The sequence below is a fragment of the Sapajus apella genome, unplaced genomic scaffold (genome assembly GCF_009761245.1).
Source record: "Sapajus apella isolate SASKATOON/1434 unplaced genomic scaffold, GSC_monkey_1.0 scaffold50, whole genome shotgun sequence".
NCBI classification, from domain to species: Eukaryota; Metazoa; Chordata; class Mammalia; order Primates; family Cebidae; genus Sapajus; species Sapajus apella.
In genome coordinates this window covers 4751534-4772505 of record NW_022436990.1, presented here as the reverse complement: position 1 = coordinate 4772505, position 20972 = coordinate 4751534, and the positions used below count along the sequence as shown (strand labels likewise).

Here is a 20972-nt window from a genome sequence, read left to right as displayed (position 1 = left end):
TGAGGGAATTTCTGCCTTATCAATGAACTCTATTTTAGAAGCAAGATCAGAAGCCTGACCACTGTGAGTTAAGGAAAGAGCCAGAATGAAGTAGGGTACTTGAAAAGAGTAGCACTCATTTTAAATAGCAGTTGTGGGGAATAAAGAGAACTGTGTAGGGACAGATCAAAGGCTGACCAGGCAAGGTCATGGACCCAATTTGAGATGAGCAACAATCTTGGTAATAGTGATCCCATGGAGTTATAGACTTTCTCTGGCTGCCATTTAGCAGCTTGGGTTTCCAAATGGAGAATGTTGTAGTGGATCGGTCAGCCATGGGGATTTTGCTGGGCAAGGAAGTAAGGAAGCTGAGGACACTAGCAAGAAAGTATCCAAAGCCATGAATCTTAGGTATAGTCAGCAGAGAGAGTGCTGAAGTCATGAAGGGGCTGATGTTTGAGAGTCCTGGGGCCAGAAGAACAAGTGTAGTAGAATATGTGGAAGACCGATGTTTGTGTTGAAGGCATGAATTTTCTGAAGTTAGGGAGAAATTCTCTCCTGGTGCTCCATTTTCTCCAGAGTTGTATTCTCCAGTCTTCAAGGGTATTTCTTATCCAGCACCAAAGTATCTGGAGTCTCTTCTGGACATGGGTTATTGGTCCACATTTATTACAGCTGTATCATCTAAGTGACAGCTGTCATGGACCACCTCTCTGTTGGTTTCCACCAAGAGACTGGGCACTCTCAGCCTAAAATCAAGGCTCCCTGGCCATTAATTTCAGTATTCTTCCTCATTCTAAGAGTGGCAGGGGAAAAATGTGCAGATGCCTTCTCTCCTTGGGACCCCCAAACTTCTTTCTCCCTTGCCCCAATCCCATAATATCTCCAGGGATTTCTTTTCATTCTGAGGTAAATATTTCTTCTCAAACCATACTCTCTCGTAGGCTTAGGCTTATAAACCAAAAATAAGATTATAAGATCCCCCAATCATCTGAATGGACCCCTTCTCTCAGCCAAGGGCATTCCAAAGTTAACCTGAAAAACTAGTTCAGGCCATGATGGGGAGGGGAAAGTCAAACATGCCTCATAATACCTTTCTCCCTTTTGGAATTCTGGAAAAACCAGCATTAATTTCAATACAGACCTTAAGTCTGATAAGAAACATTTACAAGATATCATCACGGAAGCCTGCTACCTGGGGGTTTCAGCTACATAATAAAACTTTGGTATCCACAGACCCCTTATTATAACTCAGACATGCCTTCCTATTGATAACAACTCTTTCAACCAATTGCTAATCAGAAAATTTTTAAACCTACCTATGACCTGGGAGCCTCCTGCTTCAAGTTGTCTCACTCTTCTAGATCAAACCAATGTAAATGTTACATATATTGATTGATGTATTGTGTCTTCCTAAAATGTATAAAAGCAAGCTGTACCCTGGCTACCACCTTGGGCACATGTTGCCACGGCCTCTGAGGCTGTGTCATGGGCAAAATAAACTTTCTAAGTTGACTGAGATCTGTCTCAGATACTTTTGGGTTCACAGGCTGCAGACAACAAAAGCCAGGGAGCCAGCCACACACCTCACAGGGGCAAGGAATTATCTGTTGTCTACATCAACTAGGGAAGAAGAAAGGGGGAAATAGAGGAAGAAACATTAGTTTGAATCTCAAAAGAAAATACCCTTACACAATTTGTTAAAGGATATGCTTGGTTCATATACTATACTATACGGGGGAAAAGATATACGTACATGACCCAAGAGAATGAAAACATTCATTTATTTGCAGAAAGGATGATGTCATTTGTATGTAGAAAATCACCCCTCAAAATGGTAAGTTGCTGAAAGAGGAGTGGTTGTGCTAGAATCATCACGGATGACTCTTTTATCCTATTTCTCAGTTTTAGGGGAAAAGACTACAAAACTACAGGTGTTGTGCTGATAGTAAAAAAAAAAACCTTCATTTGTTCACAGGTTAATCAAACTTTGGAGAAGACATCACATGCCAAATCTTATCACAGGATGCTTTAGAGAGATTATCTATTTTAAATTTTATTGGAATTTTGATGACATCAAGCTGTTATTGCTTGGACCACAGAGGTGCCGGTTATCTAAAGATTTCTGCAAAAATGCCATGCCTTCTCAAATAAGGCAAGTCATCTCAAAAATATCTCTTATATATATTTTTTATTTCTTTCATCATGTTATAGAGAATTTTAGTGGTATTCTAAGACTCGAAGCCTCCCCAAAGAACAAAATCAAGCTTTTATGCATCAGTGGAAACCAGAAATTACTAGCAGTGTACACAGTGGCTATGGCCAGAGATTACTCTTTCATCTGGTTCAACCCCTAGAGACACAAAGTCTCATCCTGTTCACACCCAAATCCCCCTTCTTCCCCAAACACACAGTCACCACATGCATTCTCTGACGAGATTGAGTAATATTTCATCAGTTCTCCCTAGCCATTCAGTTCAGGTTTTAATATAGCTGGAATATCTTGGGTAGCTTTATAAAGATGTAAACCTTATAATCAAGGCTTAGTTCAAAATTTAAGTTGTTCCAGCTGTCAACTGAAATACAACTGTATAAAATCAAACTTTCCTTTTCAAAGTTCTCAATGTTAAAATCTCCCCCTGGTGGATTTTCAGAGCATGTGTTTTTCACGAGTAAAATTGAATAGTTTTTTTGTTTTTTTTTTAAATAAAGATGCCAAAAAATTCATACCTGTGAAAAATAAGACCTATTAATATCAAAGTTCAGAGGAGAAAAATGCAATTATTAAAAATCTTGACATCGAAAAACATTTCTAAAACTAAAGTAGAATAGTTTTCTAGTCTTATATGCAAGTGTGAATATTTTTACAAGTTTTTCTTGTATGTCATTATCCTCCATTAAGTTAAGGGATTTTAATGGACTAAACATGCTAATTTCCTACTTAATTGTTTAGTGAAGAGAGGCATAATGTTTCAATTAGGAAAGAATGTTCCCCCAAATAACTGAATCTGCCATCTGTGTATTCTCATCTCTGTTAAAACTGTCAGTCAAATCAACAAAAGTCCAAGCACAAAGCCCCTAAACCACTTGAAATGTGCACATACTTGCTCTAGGGAAGGGGAATTTTGATTTTGTTTCAGCAGCAATCCCTCTCCCATTCCTGGGAATACATTTTGGCTGGGGTTTTGTGGCATCAATACAAATCACTTCAAAGCAGCTATTGCTGCCTTATCCTCTACCTAGTGACATTGCTGACCCACCACTTGGATACCCATTTTCCTGAGGTAGAGCAAAGGTGAGGCATGACAAGATCACAGGAATGGAGTAGGTAAAAACTACAGAGATATCCTCATGCAGAAGATAGCACAAGGCTGCCTGCAGTGATCCTCACATGTTTAGAACTAGAAATGGTGGTCAGTTGTTAAGAAAAAAATGTATTTTCTTTGGTACCAAAATACCAATGGCTCATGAATCTTAATATTTTTATAATAATATTTTGTTAAGGTTGAATTTTTTCAAAACGTCACTACAAATTTCTAACGAGAGCTACTTTTAAATAATTAGGCAACATGAATAGAGGAGAAGTCTGAGGCAATTGTTGGAAAGCAAAAAACACCAACATGTCTTAAGTTTGCTATTCATGTAATTTCATCGTCTCAAAACCATCCTTTAATTGAGTTGACTTTAGTAAGAGATAAGACCACAGCAGTGTGGCACAATGTTTAGGAGCACAGGCCTTGGGATAGATAGCTAGAGTCAAATTCAAGCTCTGTTTTTAGCTGTGTGACTTTGAGCCAGTTATTTAACCTCACTGTGCCTTGGTTTCTTCATGTGCAAATTGAGAGTAGTAAATAGAAACTTCCTCATAGTGTAGTTGAAAGGGTTAACTATGCTGAAACTGTACATGGAAAGTACTTAGTACACACAGATCCCACAGCTTTTTTGTTCACTTTCAGACATTAACAGTCTCATTTTCAGACATTATTTTAAAAATCCTTTTTAAATTGAAACTTTCATTTCTCATTGAACTTAAAGCTCTTTGTCCCTGTGCCATCTCCAGCACAACCTGTGCTTGGATCCTGCAGCAGGGAAGAGGGAGGTGGTTGGTTTTTTATGATGTCTTTGCAGTATTTTTTCACTCCCCCTCCCTCACTCCTTTCTCTGCCTTTGGTTCCGACAGGGCAGAAGGAAGATCATCTGGAGACAGCCAGATTCTTCCTTGAGCAGTGCAGTTATAACTGTGCACTGTGCCCTTTGTGAGTGCTTCTTTCTCTTTAGAACTTCTTCAGTAGGTTCTTCAGCATCGCCCACCCTATTGCTGGGGCCACCCATTGTGCCCTTGCATGGCACACTCAATATCCTCTGCCAGCTTGCTGGCAGCTCCTACTTGTTGTGCTTCACAAACTTCCCGTTGTGGGTCCTCTCACCCTGGGGTGGAGCAGGCCCGTCACGGGACTCCCACATGCTTGCCTGCCGTGCTGTACATGCCAGTGCTTAAGAAACATCACCTCTGTTCCACTTTCAGTGGGAACCAGCTTTTTCCACCCCCACCCACAGCCTTTTCTCTTTGCTCTGCTACCTGAAGCAATTCCACTGGGCCTCTTTCTCACTTTTAAGTTTCCCAATAAGAATCAGGCATGAGCCTCTGTGTCTTGTCAAATGTTCAGGGATACTACCAAGTTTTCTGAGTGCAAGCCTCCACAGTTTACTGATGGGATAAGCATCCGCTTTCCACCTTCTGTGGAAGAAAAATACACAGCACTCTGAGAACTGTCTCTGAGGAATTAATCACTATCAATCTTCTTTTCCATTCTCATATATGGAGGTAGGCAATGGGCTAAGGGGGTGAACTAGCACCTCTCTTTAGAAAGTCAATACATTTCCCAACTGCAGTTATCAAGTTGGGAGCCTGGGGCCTCATTGGAAATTGAGATAAAAAATAAAAATTAAGTCAAACTTAGACTGGGCCTATGTAACATTCAGGCATTTGGGTTATTTGAGTCAATGATTGATTAGTCATACTAATCAATTTCAGTGATTAATATGAATCCTCACCATGTGATAGACTAGACTGACTTCAGTATGATGTTAATAAATGCGATTAATACCTTAGAATTATTTTAGCTAAAGATGTGTCATGTACCAAAACCCCGGTGAATGGAGCATAGCTCACATTGTGGGAATTACGGGATTCACCCGGATAGGCAGGAGGAAAATGAAAGGAGAAGTATCATGCACATAGGAACTAGCAATGTCTTTCAGACTTAATAGGTAAATGTCAGACCTAATGTATTAAGCTCTTTAAGCAAGAGACCAAAATGGATTTGTCAAGTCTTGGGGCTAATTCAAAGACAGTGTTACATTGTAACTTATACCTTGGAAATAATTTTATAATAGCTAAATATTTACAGAGTGCCTACTACATGCCAGACACTGTTTTAAACACTTTTAATGTATTTAACCCTTTTAACAATCCTACAAATAGATGCGCTATTACTTCATTTTACAAATGTGGAAAATGAAGCACAGAGAGATGAAACAAGTAGCACAAGGTTAAAGACATGGAAAATAGGAGATTTCAGCCCCGATGTTTGATGCCAGACTACGCTATGCTTTCATAAACATTATCTTGTGATTTATGTTACAAATAAATCACATTATATAGCAATTATAAAGTAATTCCAAAAGGTGGGCATATCTGACTCAAGCATACTCAATGAATCACTTGGCTATGGGGTGATAGGGGATGCCTAGAAAATAATAGACTATTGTAGCTCCTGTTCCAGTTCCTTTTACCGCCTTCTGCTGGGTATGTTTTGTTTGCTATTTAATTTGCATCACAATATGTTAATTTCAAGAATAAATTTATTATCATTTTTCTAAAAGTAAACATAACTGAGGAGAAAATCAGCAAATGTCACATTAAATATAATTGACACGGCCTAGAGTCCTTTCATTTTTAAGGTATAAAAAGCTTTTATTGCTTTTATCTTACTTAAAATGCAATGCATGCTTATGCTTGAAAAATCAGAGAATCTCTGCAAAAGGGAGAGGAAAGCATTCATAGCCCAACTACCTGATGATAACCACTGTTAATATCTTTAGTAACTGTCCTTCCAAGCCTATACATATATATGTTCATTTGATGTGTATGCATGTATTTGCATCATCATTTATGTAACATTTTTATTTTTGACTGGAGAAAGAGCAAAATTTCATTTGGAATGAGAAATGCCCAGGGGACAGTCAGAAAAGAATAAAGCACGTGGTGTGGCATCCTCTCTCCATCTTCTCAATGGCCTGGGTTAAACATTTGTGCTACAAGTTCTTCCAAAGCCCCAACTGTTTTATTTGGTTTGCTTGTTTGCTTACCTTGAGAGAGTTATCAATCAAGCTCAGAATCTGTTAAATAAGATATAACCTTTCATCTATCTTTATTATGGCCTGGAAGGACAGAGTCCAATCTAGACTCCTAGCCCTCTTCACACACTCTACCCTGGAACTTGCCACCACCAGCAGCCTGTCCTACTTCAATTTCCATTCCTGGCTTTGCCCTGCCCAGTGATTGGCTTGTGTACATTAGAATAGATACCTGAACCCCCACAGCCAAGCTCATTCCTCATCTGCCACATCCTCCCCTAGTCACCTCTGGGCCTCTTCTTGGCCGTGTATGTGGCTCACACTGGCCCTGGAAGTGGGTTTGGAGCCTCTGGGCAGGGAGTCATGGGGTCCGAAGATTGTGATCTAGCATATGGTCTAGATGGGGCTTGAAGGCTCAGACTGGTCACTTGTTGTTGGCTGTGGGAACTCCTTCCCTTGCCAGGAAAGATGTGGCTAGAAGCGAGAAAGATGAAGATCTTCATGTGTTCTCTATATGAGGTGCTGATCAAAATAAATTATTAAGTATGTACACCTAGAGATGTTCTCTAAATTATGACTATAGAAAGTAAATTAAAACTGGGACTGTATAGCTTTAGTATGCCAACACCTACATCTGCAGAATCAGCATGTTTTATGTGCGCTCTTGACTTTAACTGGAACAACCTTCATCAGACATGTGCCCTTTAACTTTCACTTTATTCAGAGCTGCTCAGACATCATCCATCTTTCCCTTTCAATCTAACCTATGCCAAGTACACCCACCTCTCCAGCACTGTGTAGCCTCTCATCCCTACTTTACTTCTTAGAACTTGCCATTAAATAAAATTACAGTACCTGTACTTGTTTACTGTCTTTCTGCCCCACTAGAATTCCACGGAAAATTAATCTTATTTGTCACTATGTCTATTGTGCTTAGCAAAGTGCCTGCCACCCAGTGGGCGCATTCCCTAAGTATTGCTAAAATAGTAAGTAAATTACTAAGTTACAATTAAAAACACACATTACTCATACATAGTAGAATTCTGATATTAATTTCTACTACCTTTTAATTAAGAAATGGGGGCAAATGATTGTGGAATTAAGTCTGTTCTACTGCAGTCTGAATTTTAGTTTCATAAAATAAAACATAAAATTTTTAAAAATTAGGATATAATATATTAGAAACCAATGCATTGGCTAATCACATAAGCAGCGGTATCTTGGCTTAACTAAACCGTCAACAAAGAAGGAGTGTAGGCCAGGTGTCCCAACCTGGTCTATGCTATCTTCTTACTTCCTTCTTCTGGCAGGAAAGGAGATGTCAGGCTGTAGGAAAGGAGTCGTACAGGATACTTCCTCAAGCACTAAGTAAAGTATCATTCCATGTTGTGGGCAAAGGGAGACAGGGGCAGGTCCAGGTGCTGGCCAGGAGAGGCAGTCCACTTTCAAGAGGGGAGAGTGAGCTAAGGATGCAGGACCTCTTTCTGTACCACTCCTAGTAGTTCTCACCTCCATTCTGACAGCTCACAGACACAGCCCCCCATTTTGCCTCCAGCAGAAACAAGATGAAGAGGTTGTCAACATAGAACCACTAATGACCAGTTTTAATTTAATTGCAGAAAGGGAGAAAAGATCATTTAAGTTGCTTCATTGTCTAAATAAAATAGTGTTTTGGTTGATGAAACATGAACCTAAACTCCTGTCTCAACATATTTAAGATGGTAACAAAATGGCAGTATCATGGTGATAGGTGTTTAGATGCCTACATTGTTTTCATCTACAAAACTGGCTTTCCTTCCACACCCGATCTCTTAGCTGGCCTGACAGAGCTGATTGACAGATACAGCTCACTCCAAAGGAACAGCCCTTTCTCGAGGAATGAATGATTTGCTATTTAAATCCTCTAAAATCAAACATAAATTGAAGTATCAAAAGAATCAAAAACATAGTTTGTGGTTTTGAAAGCATTTCTTTGTGATTTTTGCTAAAAAGAGAAATGGCAAAAAATGTTTTAAAAGACTTTGAGACAATTGCCAAGCACGGTGGCTCACGCCTGGAATCCCAGCACCTGGGGAGGTCAAGGTGGGGCTATCACTTGAGGTTGGGCATTTGAGACCAGCCTGACCAACATGGTGAAACCCTGTCTCTACTAAAAATACAAAAATTAGCTGGGAATGGTGCCAGGTGCCTATAATCCCAGCTACTTAGGAGGCTGAGACAGGAGAATCACTTGAACCCAGGAGGTGGAAGTTGCTGTGAGCTGAGATCACGCCACTGCACTCCAGCCTGGGTAACAGAGTGAGACTCATTCTCAAAAAAAAAAAAAAAAAAAAAAAATTTGAGAATAGTTTTAAACTAATGTAATCCATCTTAAAATCCTTAATTAATAGAACTTATTACAGAAAAATGTATTATTAGTAAGGACTATTCAAAATAATACAGATAATATGAATGTGCTCTTGTTCTGTTTTTATGTATCTATTATTTATAATGAATATTTTCCTGTATGTGCTGAATTCTTTTTAGAAATATTATTTAATAGTAGAGAACACATAGGGAAGAATATGAGTTGTTACACCATATGAGTCTTTCCTAAAAGCACAAAAAAGACTCTGTCATGCTGTTTCTTAGAGGAGGCAACAGGAAAATCAGTGGGCCAGGGTGAGTTTGCTGAAGCTGGTTATGAACGAAGCCTTAGGTTACCAAGGCTGCTGTGATTGGGTATTCCTGAAAATTGAAGTCTAGGATTGTTTCTTAGCCCTATAGTCACTTTTGTGCTCTGGTAACTTTCTCATTAGATCACCGTCATGTTAACTGCTTAGTGGCAGATGGTTCTTAAGTGACACAACCTTTGCTGTGGGCCATATTGCTGAGTGGTGCTAGCCCCTTACACTCAGCTTGGTCCCATCTGTCCAGACAGGTGTTTGTAAACCTGAGTCTGATTCTACTGCTGCAGAGAATGTTCCAGGAAATGTATCCTTTAATCCATGGCCCAGCCAGTCCTTTATCACTGGCATGGAATAGAGGAGCTCATTTGAGGATCAACATAGGCTCTGATTGGAGAAACCACATTTGTAACAATTTTGACATAAGCAGAAGTTGAGCTCCTGATGATTACTATTCCAGGAAACCAAATGAGACTCAAAACTACAATTAAAAAGAAATGATCTTCCATGTTTGATGACTTTCACACTGAATGATACTATTAAATAACCATCATTAGCTACTAACGCATGTACTACCCATTTTCCAGAGCCCTTTCTCTGCCAAGAAATTTAAGACAAGAATGATCAATGAATGAATCATCAGCATGATAATTGTTGATACAGGACATGCAAATTGAAATTATTTAGAATAATTTAACTGTATAAGGAATTATTATACATGATGATATTCCTCAGATATTAAAGGTCTACTTATAAGGAGCCCACAGTTCATTTCTTTGCATCTACATTTTATGATTCAGCAAAGTGGAAAGTACTATCCATGGGATGCCTTGACAAAATACAACAGGGTGATTTGGGGCAATTTTGTAGGTATTGCACTAGATGCCAGAGATAGAAAAATAAATAAAATATAAGCCCCTGGTCTCCAAAAGCTTACAAATTTATAAGAGGGTACAGACAAGTACACAAAAAGTCACAGTACAGTGTGATGAATATAATAATCAAAGTGTGCACCTGGTACATGATAGCACAGGGGAGTATAGCTTGTAGGAGAAAGTTACAATGAGGGAAGAAAATCAGTCTGCTTAAGAATCTGCAACTTCCTAAATTGGAACATTTCATTCTCCCTTTCAGGAAAACATTTCCTTTCTTCTTTTGATATCACAGAGGCATAGGAAAGATGGTAACCAAAGAGAACAGAAAACAAGTTCTTCCTAATCTTTTCAAGGTTTGAGATATGTGAACTTAAAAAAAAAAGTTTTTAATAAGACAGGAAGATTGTTGAATCCAGACTACTCACTGGCTGTGGTTTTTGCAAATTTAAGTGATCTCATGCCTGTATCAGTTTTCCTGTTTTTTTTTTTTAATCCCAAATCCAAAGAATATACATTCTTCTCAGCACCATATTGGACTTACTCTAAAATTGACTACATAATTAAAAGTAAATCACCCCTCAGCACATACAAAAGAACAGAAATCATAACAAACAGTCTCTCAGCAATCAAATTAGAACTCAGGATTAAGAAACTCACTCAAAACCACACAACTTCATGGAAACTGAACAATCCGCTCCTGAATGACTACTGGATAAATAATAAAACTAAGGCAGAAATAAAGATGTTCTTTGAAACCAATGAGAATGAAGACACAACATACCAAAATCTCTAGGACACATGTAAAACAGTGTCTAGAGGGAAACTTATAGCACTAAATGCCCGTATGAGAAGTGAAGAAAGATCTAAAATCAATACCCTACCATCATGATTAAAAGAACTAGAGGAGCAAGATCAAATTCAAAAGCTAGCAGAAAACAAGAAATAACTAAGATCAGAGCAGAACCGAAGGAGATAGAGACACAAAAAACCCTTCAAAAAATCAATAAATCCAGGAGCTGGTTTTTTGAAAAGATCAACAAAATAGATAGACCACTAGCCAGACTAATAAAAAAGAAGGGAGTAAAGAATCGAATAGATGCAATAAAAAACAATAAAGGGGATATCACCACTGATTCCACAGAAATACAAACTACCATCAGAGATTACTACAAATACCTCTATGCACGTAAACCAGTAGATCAAGAAGAAATGGATAAATTCCTGGACACTTACACCCTCCCAAGACTAAATAAGGAATAAGTTGAACCCTTGAATAGACCAATAACAAGGTCTGAAGTTGGGGAAGCAATTAATAGCCTACCAAATCAAAAAAAGTCCAGGACCAGATGGGTTCACAGCCGAATTCCACCAGAGGTACAAAGATGAGCTGGTACCATACCATTCCTTCTGAAACTATTCCAAACAATACAAAAGGAGGGAATCCTCCCTAAATCATTTTATGAGACCAACATCATCCGGATACCAAAACCTAGCAGAGACACAACTAAAAAAAAAATTTCAGGCCAATATTGGTGATGGATGAACATTGATGCAAAAATCTTCGATAAAATACTAGCAAACCGAGTCCAACGGCACATCAAAAAGCTTATCTATCATGATCAGGTTGGCTTCATCCCTGGGATGTAAGGCTGGTTCAACATATGCAAATTTATAAACATAATCCATCACATAAACAGAACCAAAGACAAAACACATGATTATCTCAATAGATGCGGAGAAGGCCTTCGACAAAATTCAACAGGACTTTTTGCTAAAAACTCAATAGGCTGGGCACAGTGGCTCATACCTATAATCCCAGAACTTTGGGAGGCTAAGGCAGGTAGCAACATGGCAGACTGGGGCAGGAGAATCACTTGAACCCAGGAGGCGGAGGTTGCAGTGAGTTGAAATCGCTCCATTGCACTCCAGCCTGGGCAACAGAGCAAGACTGAGGCTCAAAAAAAAAAAAAAAACCTCTCAATAAACTAGGCACTATCGATGGAACATGCCTCAAAATAATAAAAGCTATTTAGAACAAGCCCACAGCCAATATCATACTGAATGGGCAAAAGCTGGAAGCATTCCCTTTGAAAACTGGCACAAGACAAGGATGCCCCCTCTCACCACTCGTATTCAACATAGTATTGGAAGTTCTGGCCAGAGCAGTCAGGCAAGAAAAAGAAATAAAGAGCATTCGATGTGGAAAAGAGGAAGCAAATTGTCTCTATTTGCAGATGACATGATTGTATGTTTAGAAGACCCCATCACCTCAGCCCAGAATCTCCTTAAGCTGATAAGCAACTTCAGCAAAGTCTCAGGATACAAAATCAGTTAGAATGGCAATCATTAAAAAATCAGGAGACAACAGATGCTGGAGAGGATGTGGAGAAATAGGAGCTTTTACACCAACTTTTACACTGTTGGTGGGAGTGTAAATTAGTTCAACCATTGTGGATGACAATGTGGCGATTCCTCAAGGATATAGAACTAGAAAAAGCTTTTGACCCAGCAATCCCATTACTGGGTATATACCAAAGGATTATACAACATTCAATTATAAAGACACATGCACACATAGGTTTACTGTGGCACTGTTTACAATAACAGAGACTTGGAACCAACCCAAATGCCCATCAATGACAGACTGGAGAAAGAAAATGTGGCGCATTTACACCATGGAATACCATGCAGCCTTAAAAAAGGATGAGTTCATGTCCTTTGCAGGGATATGGATGAAGCTGGAAACCATAATTCTCAGCAAACTAACACAAGAGCAGAAAACCAAACACTGCATGTTGTAACTCATAAGTGGATGTTGAACAATGAGAACATATGGACACAGGGAAGGGAACATCACACACTGGGGCCTGTTGGGGGTTGGGGGGAACTAGGAGAGGGACAGCAGGGGGGTAGGGGTATTGGGGAGGGCTAACATTAGAAGAAATACCTAATGTAGATGAGGGGGGGATCTATGCAGCAAACCACCATGGCACGTGTATACCTATGTAACAAACCTGCATGATCTGCATGTGTACCCCAGAACTTAAAGTATAATAAAAAAATTAAAAATTGAGATCTGAGGGGAAAATAGCTCTCTAACTGGGCTTCTGCTTTTAATATAATTTGAAAATAGCTGCAACCCAATCCACCCTCTTGGTGGCCCAGAAATGCCACCTTTTTTGATTGTTTGGTTTTGTTGTTCATAGATTAGTTCGCATATACAATGATTAGAAATACATAACTGGGCTGAGCACAGTGGCTCATGCTGGTAATACAAGCACTTTGTGAGGCTGAGCCCAGGAATTCCAAACCAGCCTGGGCAACATAGGAAGACCCCATTTCTACAAAAACCTTAAAAATTATCCAGGCATTGTGGTGCACACCTGTAGTCCCCAGCTACTCCAGAGGCTAAAGTGAGAGGATCACTTGAGCCTGAGACATCAATGCTACAGTGAGCTGTGATAGCACCACTACGCTCCAGCCTGGGTGGCAGTGCGAAACCCTGTCTCAAAAAAATTGTTTTAATAAAAAAATAAATATGACTGAAAAATGTAATAATGCTGCATAGCTTATATCCATCTCAGTCCCTCTCTTTCTCTTGTGCTTTTTAAAATTGAAGTAAAACTCCATAATATACAATTCGTAATTTTAATCATTTTTAAAATGTACAATTCAGGGATTTTTAGCATATTCACAGTATTGCACAATCATCACCACTATCTAATTTGAGAACATTTTCATCACCCAAAACAGAAACCTCATATCCATTAGCAGTCCTTCCTCATTCCCCTCTGACCCCAGCCCCTGGTAACCGCTAATTTACCTTGTCTCTATGTATTTGTCTACCCTGGGCATGTCATATAAATGGAATCATTCCGTACATGGCCTTTTGTGTCTGTCTTTTTTCCTTTGCATAATGTTTTTAAGGTTCATCTATGTTGAAGCATGTATTAGTGCTTCATTTTTTTATGGTTGAATACTATTCCACTGCATGGATATACCACATTTTATTAATTCAGCAATTGATGGATATTTGGGTTGTTTCTAATTTTTGGCTATTATGAATAGTGCTGCTATGAATGTTCATGCACAATCTTTTGTTTAAATACCTGTTTTCAATTTTGAGGAGCAAATAGAAGTGGAATTGCTGACTCTTATAGTCATTCTAGTTTAAACTTTTTGAGGAATTACCAAATTTTTTTTCTAAAGTTGCTGCATCATTTTCTTATTCCCATCAACAATGTATGAGTGTTCTAATTTCCCCACTTTCCCACTAACATTTAATTTCTGCTTTAAAAAATTTTATTATAGCCATGCTAATGGGTAAAATGTAGCATCTCATTGTTAATATCTTTGTACGGGTAAATAATCCATCATAGAAACCACTGCAGAAGGAAAGACAAAAAAAGCATTCTCGTGTCAGGTCTTAAGTTTTCTTGTTTTGTATATGAGGCCACAAAATTGAGAGAAGTTTTCCCCAAGATGAGCTGCAAGTGAACTTAATGAAATTCTGAACAACAGAGCTATTTTTCACTGCCTCCTATCAGATTCGCCAAAGAGCAACCATGATCAAAGCCAAGACATCTCAATAATGACTTTTGAAATGCAAGCTCCTAGAGGTATAGATAGTTGTCTTCAGTCAGTGACTGGCAGAAGCATCTAAACCATTATATGAGGTTTGGCTAGTAAACTGCTCTTCTCGGATTCTGCGGCAATACCCACTTTCTTTTTTGAACTTAATGAACATTTATTTTTTCTACTTACGTGGCGAGTTTGTAAAGGAAAAATAAATATAACTAAACACTAACTCTACATTCTACTTTAAAGAAGGCAATTTGTTCAGGTAACACAATGGGTTAAAACAGTTTGAGCCTTATGAAACTTCAAATTCCGTCCTAGCACATTTCTCGTTAATAATTTAGTGTCCCTTGCAGACATTCTTATGTCTGTCGTCATTTATTTTAATATTTGATTGCTATCATCAACACACTACAGAAGTTATTCTTTCCTTTTCAAGACAGTTTCAAGAACTAGAACATATACAGTATATGTAAGTGATTACCTGGATAAAGCAATAGGGCATTAGGAATTATATTTATTTGTTTTTAATTTCTGCAGCCATTTCTTCATTCTAGACTGGTACAAATAGCCTCCATGAGGAGTTTAGCTTCTCCTTGCAGTAAAGCTACTGAGGGGAGGGAAACTGAGACTCATAGTACAGCGGGCAGGCGCAGCCTGGTTGAGGAGAAGAAGAAGCCGGAGACGGCAAAGCTGGAAGGAGGCAGAGCACTAAGCTGCTGCGGGTCAGTCTTCCTGTGAACAGGCAAGTTTCAGGTAAAGATTTGCAGGGATCTTACCGAGAAAAGCAGCTTTTTTGAAAAGGAACAAGGGAGTTGCAAGAAATGTGATTCCTCCTTCCACAGGAACAGTTGGAAAGCCATAGAGAGCCTAGGGTAGGAATGATGGGAAGTCCCAGGGGTCGTTTAAAATCCTGATAATCGAACATCCATTCTTTCTTACCATTTTGATTACTAAATGAAGTCAGCGAGCTTCAGGCTTGCCTACATTGATGCATCTTAATGATTTGGGCATGACAACCAGCGCCAGGTCACATACCAAGCTTCGGAGAAAGCTGACATCCTAGCACTTCCTGGAAAAATTCGCATGTCGCCCTGCTACCTGGGATTGGTGACAGGTCTGATCCAGGCAAGGCGCCACTCCCCAAACCCCATCCCCCACCTGGATTTAGAAGAGCTTTTGTCCCCGCCCGCCCAAGACTTTAACTCTCCTCTCCCAGAGCCCGCCAACTCTCCAGGGTACAAAGTACAGCAGGGACGCGGGTGGAGCCCTTCTAAGCGACACAGCCTTATCTTTCTCGAGTGAACACCTAGGTGGATTCCCAATACCGCACCTGGCACGTTCTGGAGGGAGTCTCAAGCTCCTCCAGAGCTCCCTGCCGGGCGTCCTTGTTTCTGCATTCGATATTCCTGTGGGAGACGCGGGGGACTCTGAGCGCCGCAAGCTTTATTAAGAGATTTGCAGTGGTTCACTCGGATCCCTGAACACTCCCAACAGTCTAAGCTGCCTGCGGTGTTACAGCGCAGAAGCCTGTAAAGCAGGGTGGTTGCCCTTCTTCGCGGCTTCGGGTCACTTTCCGCGACTCTGAGAGTAATTGCGTGGGCACCAGTTCTGGGGCCAGGCCCCAAGAAGGGAGTTGGACTGCACGAAGAACATCAGCCTGCTACCAGACTGCACATGCACTTTGCACCGGCCATCTAAGCCTCAGTCTGGAGATTGCGCTCTCCGGGTAAGGAGGAACCAGAGCTTCCCCGGCGGGTCTGAGCTGCAGGGCAAGCGGGGACGGGAACTGGGAGTTTAAGGTTCTGGACTGAGGGACTGGAAAGGAGCTGGGGTCTCCAGAGAAAAGGGCAGCAACGGAGGAAAACTGAGATGAACTCCAGACATCCATATTCATGGGTCCGTTTGAGTCTTTGCTTTCAGTAAGAGAGGAGTGGGATGGGACAGAATCTATACCTTTGGTTCCCGCCCACCCTCCAGTAAGGCCGAGGAACTCCCTTGGTTCCCCTGAGAGAAAGGCAGATGGTGCTGCAAGGGAACCCCGGAAGCAGCCGCTGAAGTTGAGCAGTGTGCAGGACTGGGGAGGGAAAAAAAGGAGGAGGAGGGACAAGCCACCTACGTGCTCTCCTCCCTCTCTTTCTCCACCCCACCCCCGTTTTTCGTAGCTGCTGACGCGCTGGTGGTGCCTATTAATCATTCACCAGCCCAGAGCCCCGCGCCAGTTAATGGCTGTGCCGCGCGGGGCTCCCGCATCCTGGCCTCCCCTCTCCACCGTCGTGTGTGCCCGGGTAACCAGAGCTGCAAACGGCAGTGCCCAGGCAACCGCTGGGCTGTGCGCCCCACTGGCGCCGGTAGGAGCCGCGCTCTCCGCCGCGGTTGCACTCTATCCATAGGCGCTGGGCTGCTGTGGGCTGCAGGCAAACGGTTGCGTGCGGAGGGAGGGTGCCGGCGGCGGGGGCGCGAGGAGAGTGCCCCAGCCCTGGCAGCCCCACTGGCCCCCCTCAGCTGGGATGTTCCCCAATGGCACCGCCTCCTCTCCTTCCTCCTCTCCTAGCCCCAGCCCGGGCAGCTGCGGTGAAGGCGGCGGCAGCAGGGGCCCCGGGGCTGGCGCTGCGGACGGCATGGAGGAGCCAGGGCGAAATGCGTCCCAGAACGGGACTTTGAGCGAGGGCCAGGGCAGCGCCATCCTCATCTCTTTCATCTACTCTGTGGTGTGCCTGGTGGGACTGTGTGGAAACTCTATGGTCATCTACGTGATCCTGCGCTATGCCAAGATGAAGACGGCCACCAACATCTACATCCTAAATCTGGCCATTGCCGATGAGCTGCTCATGCTCAGCGTGCCCTTCCTGGTCACCTCCACGTTGTTGCACCACTGGCCCTTCGGTGCGCTGCTCTGCCGCCTCGTGCTCAGCGTGGACGCGGTCAACATGTTCACTAGCATCTACTGTCTGACTGTGCTTAGCGTGGACCGCTACGTGGCCGTGGTGCATCCCATCAAAGCGGCCCGCTACCGCCGGCCAACCGTAGCCAAGGTAGTGAACTTGGGTGTGTGGGTGCTATCGCTGCTCGTCATCCTGCCCATCGTGGTCTTCTCTCGCACCGCGGCCAACAGCGACGGCACGGTGGCCTGCAACATGCTCATGCCAGAGCCCGCTCAACGCTGGCTAGTGGGCTTCGTGTTGTACACCTTTCTCATGGGCTTCCTGCTGCCCGTTGGGGCTATCTGCCTGTGCTACGTGCTCATCATTGCCAAGATGCGCATGGTGGCCCTCAAGGCCGGCTGGCAGCAGCGCAAGCGCTCGGAGCGCAAGATCACCTTAATGGTGATGATGGTGGTGATGGTGTTTGTCATCTGCTGGATGCCTTTCTACGTGGTGCAGCTGGTCAACGTGTTTGCTGAGCAGGACGACGCCACGGTGAGCCAGCTGTCGGTCATCCTCGGCTATGCCAACAGCTGCGCCAACCCCATCCTCTACGGCTTTCTCTCAGACAACTTCAAGCGCTCTTTCCAACGCATCTTATGCCTCAGCTGGATGGACAACGCTGCAGAGGAGCCAGTCGACTATTATGCCACTGCACTCAAGAGCCGTGCCTACAGCGTGGAAGACTTCCAACCTGAGAACCTGGAGTCCGGCGGCGTCTTCCGTAATGGCACTTGCACGTCCCGGATCACGACACTCTGAGCCAGGGCCACGCAGGGGCCCTGCGCCTGAGAAGAAGGGAAGGCTGGGTGTGAAAGGGAGGGTATCCAGGGCGCCAGGGTGCGGTCTGGATAACGTGGAGCTAGGACACCCGGAGCCTCTGGTGGAGGGACCCAGGAAAGGCGCGCAACAATGGTATAAGTGAGAACTTTGCTTATAAACTGGGAAGACTTTCAGGCTACCTTTTTCTGGATCTCCCACTTTCGGTTCCTTCCTCCACTACGCTTACTCCTCTGACCCTCTATTTTCCCCACCCTGCAACTTCGATCCTTTCTTTCGCACCGTCCAGCCAGTGCACATCACAAACTCATTTACAACTCAGTCTCATCCTTAGCTCCTCATGATGTTATTTGCTTGTTTAAGCTGAGCCACGGATACGGCCACGGGTTTCCCTTGGGGTTAGTCCCTAGCTCTCCTTCAGCCCCGCCTAGCCATGCTGGGCAGCGTCCGGGTTCTGCCTGGTGCCCCTACTGGAGTCTCGGGAATGACCGCGCAGCCCTACCTTAAGGAAAGTCGGACTTGAGAAAGATCTAGGCAGCTGGTCTTTTCTCCTACTCTTGAGTGAAGGCGCACCTTTCCCTGCCCGCCCCTCACCACTCTCACTCCACCCAGAGTGGAGCCAGGTGCTTCGTAAATAGGTCCCGGGCTTTGAACCCCAGGCTTTCTGGAGTCCCCATCCAAGCCCCCCTTTGGAGAAAAAAGGAGCTGAGAACAAGTCGCATGAGGAGTTTTTATTAGTCTGTGGGGTCGGAGTGGGGGCTCCTAATAGGAATCAATATCCTGCTGGGCGTTTTCAAAGACCTACGCTGGGCACTCAGGGGCGTGCCTGTTCTGCTAACAGCGTGGCAGGGAAGTGCAGGGCGCACCTTCCCCTTCCCCAGGTTCGGCTGCGGGGCTGCCTCTTGGCTTGGCTTTCTCTCTCACCCAAGCTTCCGCAGGAGCAGACTTAAAAGTAACTAGAAACGGGGTTTCCTGCTCTGGTGTATCTCAAAAGACCCGGCACCCGGGAAGGGGACCTAGGGCGACGTCTTCAGAGTCCGCCAGTGTTAGCTGTGACGCCGCAACCTGCAGGCTCCAGAGTGCGGCCTGTCTGGCCTCTGAGGCTTGCTGCCTTTCAAGCGGTGCCTAAGAAGTTATTTTCTTGTTTAACATATGTATTTATTAATTTATTTGTGATGTTGGAAAATATGTCTCTGCTTTCCTTTTCTCTGCTTGCCTAGCCCCAGGTCTTTTCTTTGGGACCCTGGGGTGGCCATGGAAGTGGAAGTGGGGGCAAGCTCTCCCCCACTCCCTGGGCTTCTCATAGCTCCTCTTTGCTGGGCCCTTTTGTCTTATCCTTTCTTCCAGCTTTTCTATTTTTGATTGTGTTGAGTGAAATTTGGAGATTTTTCATACTTTTCTTACTATAGTCTCTTCTTTGTCTCATTAGAATAATAAATAAGTGATAATGTGGGTTATCCTCCTCTCCATGCACAATGGAAAGTCCTGAACTCCTGGCGCTCCAGGAGACATATATAGGGGAACATCACCCTATATATGATTTGAGTGTATATATATTAATATATATATGATGTGGGCATATATATACTTGTTTATCTGCTCCACTGTCATAAGTCCATGAGTCTAAGTATAGCCACTAATGGTGACAGGTGTGAGTCTGACTGAACACTTTCAGTTTCAGGAGTTCAAGCAGCACTCAAACCTGGAGCAGAGGAATCTAATTCAGAGGGAGACTTCAATCACTGCTGAAGATGCCCCTGCTTCCTCTAGGTTCCAGCAGAGGTGATTCTTAAATATGATCCAGTTAACATCATCACTTTTTTTGAGGACATTGAGTGGAATAATTTATGTCTGTGTGTAATCTTATCAACTACATTGGAAGCCTGAGCAGGGTGAGGACCAATAATTTTAGTTCTTTGTATTTCCTGCATTGCTTTAGTATGCTGGCTTGTACATCGTAGGCACTAAATACATGTTTGTTGGTTGATTTTTTTAAGCCAGAGTGTTTTACAATGATCTGGAGATACTAAATCTGGGGTTCTCAGGTTCACTCATTGACATGATATACAGTGGTTGAAATCACTATTGAAAAATACGTTTTGTGTATATTTGCTTCAACAACTTTGTGCTTTCCTGAAAGCAGTAAGCAAGAGTTAAGATATCCCTAATGTTTTGTTTAAACTAATGAACAAATATGCTTTGGATCCTAAGTCAGAAAGTTTAGATCTGTCCCTTAATAAAAATATATATTACTACTCCTTTGGAAAATAGATTTTTGATGATTAAGAACTGTGAAATTTACAAATCAAAATCTTAATCATTATCCTTCTAAGAGGATACAAATTTAGTGCTCTTAACCTGTTACCATTGTAATATTAACTAAATAAACAGATGTATTATGCTGTTCCAAGTTGTCTTTGCTATTTGAATTTCACTGTTTCAATGGATTACTTGGAAACAGACACACACACACACACACACACACACACGCTTAGTTGCCTTATGTTTCACTTAGATTTGAAGAAGAAAGTTTTCAGATTACTTTTGGGAATTTTACCAAGTTTGTGGTTATACCCTGAATTATTTTCTTAAAAAGAAAACTCTGCTAGTTCAAAAAAGGAAAGGGGGGGAACAGAGAGAAAGAAGAAAAAGTTTAGCCAGGATGAATAGGAACCAATGCACTCATTTACACTCTGTTGTCAGCAAACTAACTGGATGATATCTTAATCTCTCACAGATTAAATTACTGTCTACTCTCACTTATAACCTCAGACTTTGTTTTGAGAGCTAGGTAACTGCTGATTTACATC

At 42.4% G+C, this 20972-nt stretch overlaps 1 protein-coding gene across 1 annotated transcript; it reads left to right on the top strand.

The window, feature by feature from the left end:
- The first annotated feature begins 15649 nt into the window (after window positions 1-15649).
- On the top strand, window positions 15650-20572 carry SSTR1 (somatostatin receptor 1). Its single transcript, XM_032242506.1, has one exon. The coding sequence runs from the start codon at window positions 16969-16971 to the stop codon at window positions 18142-18144; it is 1176 nt and encodes a 391-aa protein (XP_032098397.1). The 5' UTR covers window positions 15650-16968; the 3' UTR covers window positions 18145-20572.
- Window positions 20573-20972: the final 400 nt, after the last annotated feature.

Excerpts from the sequence above, each read along its gene's own strand:
- SSTR1 (XM_032242506.1), top strand. The coding sequence starts at position 16,969 with ATGTTCCCCAATGGCACCGCCTCCTCTCCTTCCTCCTCTCCTAGCCCC.